General features: G+C 39.9%; 1 protein-coding gene across 1 annotated transcript; it reads left to right on the top strand.

Moving 5' to 3' along the window:
• Window positions 1-319: 319 nt before the first annotated feature.
• On the top strand, window positions 320-2,876 carry FGFBP1 (fibroblast growth factor binding protein 1). Its single transcript, XM_063401647.1, has 2 exons — window positions 320-478; window positions 1,753-2,876. The coding sequence occupies exon 2, from the start codon at window positions 1,778-1,780 to the stop codon at window positions 2,492-2,494; it is 717 nt and encodes a 238-aa protein (XP_063257717.1). The 5' UTR covers window positions 320-478; window positions 1,753-1,777; the 3' UTR covers window positions 2,495-2,876.
• The last annotated feature ends 2,926 nt before the right edge of the window (window positions 2,877-5,802 follow it).

Genomic DNA, 5,802 nt, shown 5'->3' with positions numbered 1-5,802 from the left:
AGCTCCAAAGGTAACTTTGAAATGTTTTGTGGAATTGTTTTCATTATCTTTATTAAATTGTGCTAAACACAACTACAGTGCAACATGTTGAGGGCGTTGCAGGATACATGCCTCCATAGCTGGTGAGAGAAGCTTCTTAGAGAAGCTCACTATCTGAAAAAGTTCTTATCGTTGTTCAAGAGGGGGGAAGGACTTGGCTAAAGGAACACCTCAATTACGCAAGCTCACCTTGTCACCCCCACAGCCCGGTGCTTTTTTTGTGCTAAGAATGAGAACTGGCCCTTTTCCAGGGAGGTGTGTCAGAGGCAGGTGAACATGGCACTGAAGTATCCTATTGTGTGGTAACAGTCTCTCTGGAGAGCCGAAGGTGTGTCCCTGCCTTTATAAACACCGCGCTGCTCTTCCAGCCAGCTCCGGCTCTTCCCAAAGAGGGGAATTGCATCAGGACTTGCCTGGGTGTCTCCGAGCCCTCTGCAAGGTATGTATTTTAGTTATCTTACCTTTGCACTGTTCCACTTGCAGCAGGAGGTTACTGTCCAATTGTTATCCCTTTTTAATGTTATTTGCCGTGTTTGCAACAGAACTGTGAATACCCTATGAGGTTCCCTAAAGAGGGTTTTGTGGAGTGAAAATTTGTGTGCAGTGTAAGGCATGAAGCAAGCTAAGAACTAAGTAGAGCCTGCTCACATAAGCTGCTACCTGTGCATTCTACATTCTAAATTCATGTAACTAAAGATATTTGTAGGTAACTGAATGTTGAATTAGATTCTTTGTTAGCGTGGCTGCACATAAATTTCTGCTTTCTACCATAAAAACTTGTCTACAGAGATAACGATGATAGAAACATCTAAAAAATACATTTAGGGATTTAACCATGAAAATGCCAGGTTTAAACCCCTCTCTGATCCCAAAAGCTGCTTTATAAAGGCAAGCACCTACAGAAATAAGCATGCTCTGTGCAGATGCAGAGATCACTGTGATAATAATTTATTTAAATGTAGCTAGCTAGCTACATTTCAAAACTGAAGTTGTACATTTGTGCCTGGAGTTTGGTGGCTTTAAACACAGCCTAGTAGGTTATCTTCAACAGCAAAAAGATAATTCGGTTTGTTTAGCAGTCAAGATGGAAAAGAATGAATCAATAGTTACTTTTTGCTGTCTGGAAAGACAACCATATCTTTTTCTCAGAGCAAATTTGAAATACTGGCATAACCAGTGAATTACAAGGATTTTCAGGATGCCTACAAAATAGTTTTCCTCAGCTTGAACCAGTTTCCTTTCTGTCTGGCATATTTTTGAAGAACAGCCAGAGGTTGGAATCAAAAATGCTTATGAGTCATTTTACAAAATGAGAGATTGTGGGAACAACTGCTTTGTTGTTATAATTTAAGATATCCATCTGAGATTGACAAATCCCAGGTTCAAATTCCTTCTCTGACTGAAGAAGAGATTTTAATTAAAGTACCTCAGTCACTGGGCAGTAGCATGTCCTGGCAGTGATTCTTCTGTTCCCCCTTGCACAGACAACAAAGTAACTCAAAGTTACTCCACAGCCTCCAACAAGGATAATTCACAATGGTACTTAAACCAGGTATAATTTACACAAAGGACAGATCATTTTGCTGATAACATCACTTTAATAGGTACCAAAGAGCAGTGCAATGCCACGTCTGAAAAACTTCAACTGTCAAATGTAATACAGCATTAAGTGAAAATGGTTTTAATCCTTTTCTTTGTTTGTTTGCTTTGAAGACAGATCAAAAGCAGAACAGAGACCATGAGGATCAAAAGCTTTGGACTCCTTTGTGTGTTGATGCTGGTCTCCCAGATGCTACTAGCCAACTGTGAAAGACAGAAGGAAAGAAAAAAAGGAAGACAAGGCATAGAACATGGTGGAAAAAACCAAAAGGAATCTAGCCAAGGAAAAGAAAAAGGGCAGAAGCCAAAAGGAGGAAAATCATCTCCCAAAGGCAAGTTTGAAACCAAAGAAAATGCTGAGTGCACCTGGTCAGTGACGGACACAAAGGCTGTGACTGTGCGTGTACAGTGCAAGCAGGGCGAGAGTGAGTTCTGGTGTGAATTCTCTGGAGACCCTTCTAGCTGTGCACAGTATGCAGCAAACCAGAAATCCTACTGGAAACAAGTCTCCCGATCCCTAAAGAAGCAGAAGCAGATTTGTCAAGACTCCAAAAGTGTACTAAAATCTAAATTATGTAGGAAAGGCCCACAAAGTGCCCACCTCAGGCTGACTCATTCAAGCCTACTAACAGTGGTGGGTCCTGCCAAAGAGGACACAGTGCATCACACAAAAGAAGTTGCTCAGACTCCAGCAGATTCCTCTGTGACTGAAAAAAGGCCTGAACAGAGTCCTCAAGACTGTGTAGAAGATGTAGATTATATTGACCAGAAAAAGGTGGCTGAGGAATACTGTCCAGAAGGCTGGCTTTCTTTCTGCAACTTTTTTATCACAATGGTCCAAGACAAACGATGCTGAGGAGGTGTTTCTAAAGCTCTGAATCATGAAAGTCTGGTCTCTTTTAAGTTACTGCAAACCAGTCCAGATTTTATTCTCATGTTATATAGTGTATATAAGCAAGAAGGAATATATTTTTCTGATTTTGTATATACACAACAGACTACTCTAACATAGTTGAAGATGTTGTAGGTGTTATGTGCCCAAAGATTGCCACCCAATGGGTGTGTTACCAGTGGATGTTACGTACTCTGAGCAGAAGTGTATCAGTGAGCTCCTTGGCCCTCTTTGAGCTGTGCTAGCCAAAGTGATGAATTCAGTGCCATGCACTTCTTGGTTATGTACAATGCTTTTGACCTAAAAAATTATTAAGAAAAATAAACTTTGAAATACATTAAAAGTATTCCCTCTGTGTGTGTGTTTTAAAAGATTTCTCTGTAAGTGCTAAACCTTTGTCAAAGAATGATCTTTCACAATATCTAGGTGAAGTGTTGTTTATAAAGTAATTTTAAAAATTCTTCTGCAGCATTGCAGACTTCAGCTTTTGATAGTGTGCTACATTATCGTTAGATTTTCATCATTGTAATAATGAAAGGCAACAAGATTTTCTGATTTGTCAATAAGTGTGCAAATTTTCAGTTCTTAATCTCACCAAAGGATTTCAGAACACTTTGAAAACATCAATTCCCTCTTTTCTCCTACAGTCTGAAGCACATGGTACAAACTTTCTGGTAGGTAAACAGAGACAAGGGGATAGAATGAGTTGTACAAGTTTGTATATAGGCCCAGGACTAGATCCCTTATTCAACAAATAAAGAGCTCATATTCAACACTGCCCGCATGTTTGGTTTTTTGTTTTTGTTTTTTTTTTAATTCCATGTTCTTTTATCTTTCTGTATGGAGGACACTAATATTTTTCTGTTCATTAAACTTTGTCTGTTAAAAAACCTAAACAAACAAACAAAAACTCATGATATAAAAACCCCGCCCAAAACTCCAAGAACAAAGATTTTAGAAAATGTAAATCTAAACAATGACAGCCGATCTTTGCTGATTTTTTAAAATTCAGCTGGAAGAACTGTAAAATACAACTTACACTTTTCTGGTAGATTAACATTAACACCTGCGAGGCTGGAAGAAATGGACATTTTGGTGCCAAGTAGATTGGGAAAAGAGTTATCAGCTCTTTATTATTACATAAATACTGAAAGAGCAGGTAAGTTGCAGCTGCTAGACACTTTGTGTGTTGGCCTACACCTCTTCACGTGAGGAGGTGATTGAGATACGTCAAAAATGCAGAGGAAGTAATAGGAGCTTTATTTGGCCCAAGCAATCAAACACTGCAGTAATTAATTATAAATGCCTACTCTGGTATACAGACACCCTTCTATTAGTTCCAGATTATAACCAGAGCACTGGGCAGGCCTGACTTAAGAGGCTTACTTGCTCCAGATAATTTGGAAAACATCCAATCCTACCTACCCTTAGCTGCTGGTACTCTCGGGAGCGCTGTGGTGAGGACTTTGTTGCCTGAAGCACAGTCACTCTACTCTGAGTTGCCAGAAGGCATTGCTCTCCCTGTGGCTGCCAGCCAGCCAGGCACACTGGGCCACTGACATATCCCAGAGCAAATTCCAGCCCGGGATTCCAGAGCTGTGAGCTACATCTCCTTGTGCAGGACTTCAGCACCTGGACCCACGTGCTGGAGTTGCACGTTCCTCTCCAGGGATGCATTATATTTCTTCTGCCTCATCTTCTTGTTTCCATTCAGGGCTGACTTTTATCTTCACGTGTAGCTCTTTGCAGGAGGCAAACATGCTCATTCTCAGCAGTTCATGGGGGCATTGCACCTTCAATGCAAGCAGTTGTACAAGGACAGTGAGGAGCAGCAGGAGAAAAGGGAGATCTCTGTGCAGCCTTTTACCTCAGAAAGTGAAGATCTCGAAACTGTCTCAGCCAAAGTATGGAATTTTTTACCTCCATGATTGTGTAATTTTGAATGTTCTTCAGAAGGGTGAAATTCAGAATAGCAGGGTCTGAGGCAAATATATCTGGACTTTAACTTCATTACAGCCTGTTTTATAATCGTGCTGACCACAACTCTGTGGCTAAGATGGTCTAAGATCTCATTGCACTTAGCAAGCCTTTTTCAGCCAACATCCACAAGGAATCACTTGACAGCAGTCACATATGAGACTTTTTTGGGGGCATTTACAGAGTTACTGAAGTTAGTATAACTTTAGTGACTGTGGAGTCAAGGTACTTAGCATCAATACACATTTCCTGGTATTGTTCATCTTAGGACCTCTGCTTGTTATGAAAAAGTTCACAGCTGAGCTCTAGTCTCTCTTTGTCCCAGGTGCAACAGTTGTCATTGTGTCAGAACCTAATGTTTGAAGAACTTGATGGTAGTGACTTTTCTAACACCTCTTCTAGCAGGGCAGGCAGGACTGCAGTGAAGTAAAACAATGAATGAATTTAAATTCTGAATGCGTGCAAGTTTTCTGTCCTACCATACTGAAAACCTAACCATCCCATCCTTCTTAGTGTTAACCTGAGTTATGGAATAATCAGCCCTGTTTTACATCTGGGAAAACAAAGTACAGGAAGGCTGGATGCCCTTGACAAGCATGGGAAGAATATCAGAGGCTGGATCAGCAATAGAGGTCTAGAGTTCCAGTGGCTCCCTTCTCCCATGCCTTGTGATTAGACCATTCTGCAAAGGAATTGCATGGATTTGTTCTTGAAGATATCCAGCTAACTTCTAGGTATTTTAAAATTATTAAGAGTATCTTGGTGAAAAATTAGATTACTTTCTAGGCAATATAATTTGTTTTCCAGACAACCCTGGGTGTTATAATTTGAATATTTACTTGGGAAGAAAGATAGGGCTTTTGAAGACAGGAAACTCATTTTGGCTTCAGAGATGAAGCTTTAGGGAGTTTGTTTTCTCCTGCAATATGGAATACATATTGGAAAATGCTTTAGATGATTGGTGATCTTCTTAGAGGGACCCAACTCCCACATACTCCCACAAATTCCTAAACTCTCCTCAAATTTAGGAGAGTCAAAAATCAATTTTATTTTAAACAGAGAAGAAGCAAATTTGGAATTTTTCCAACAGTTATCTCCTAATGTATGATGGTTTTATATGGAAAATGTTACAAATTTCTTTGTATTCACTAGGGAATTGCAAAACATTGTTAATGCCCAGCAAATACCTCTGGCAGTCAGCACTACCTGAGAATCTGTAAAGTTTCAGCTCCTTGAAAGTTTTATTCATTACTATTTACTGAAGTGTATTTTATGCCCAGTTTCATACCCAATTT

The sequence above is a fragment of the Prinia subflava genome, chromosome 7 (genome assembly GCF_021018805.1).
Source record: "Prinia subflava isolate CZ2003 ecotype Zambia chromosome 7, Cam_Psub_1.2, whole genome shotgun sequence".
NCBI classification, from domain to species: domain Eukaryota; kingdom Metazoa; phylum Chordata; class Aves; order Passeriformes; family Cisticolidae; genus Prinia; species Prinia subflava.
The sequence above is the reverse complement of the archived record's forward strand: the minus strand, read 5'-3'. Positions and strand labels throughout refer to the sequence as shown.

What these genes read in the sequence shown, in the direction of transcription:
- FGFBP1 (XM_063401647.1), top strand. Translation starts at nt 1,778, where the DNA reads ATGAGGATCAAAAGCTTTGGACTCCTTTGTGTGTTGATGCTGGTCTCC.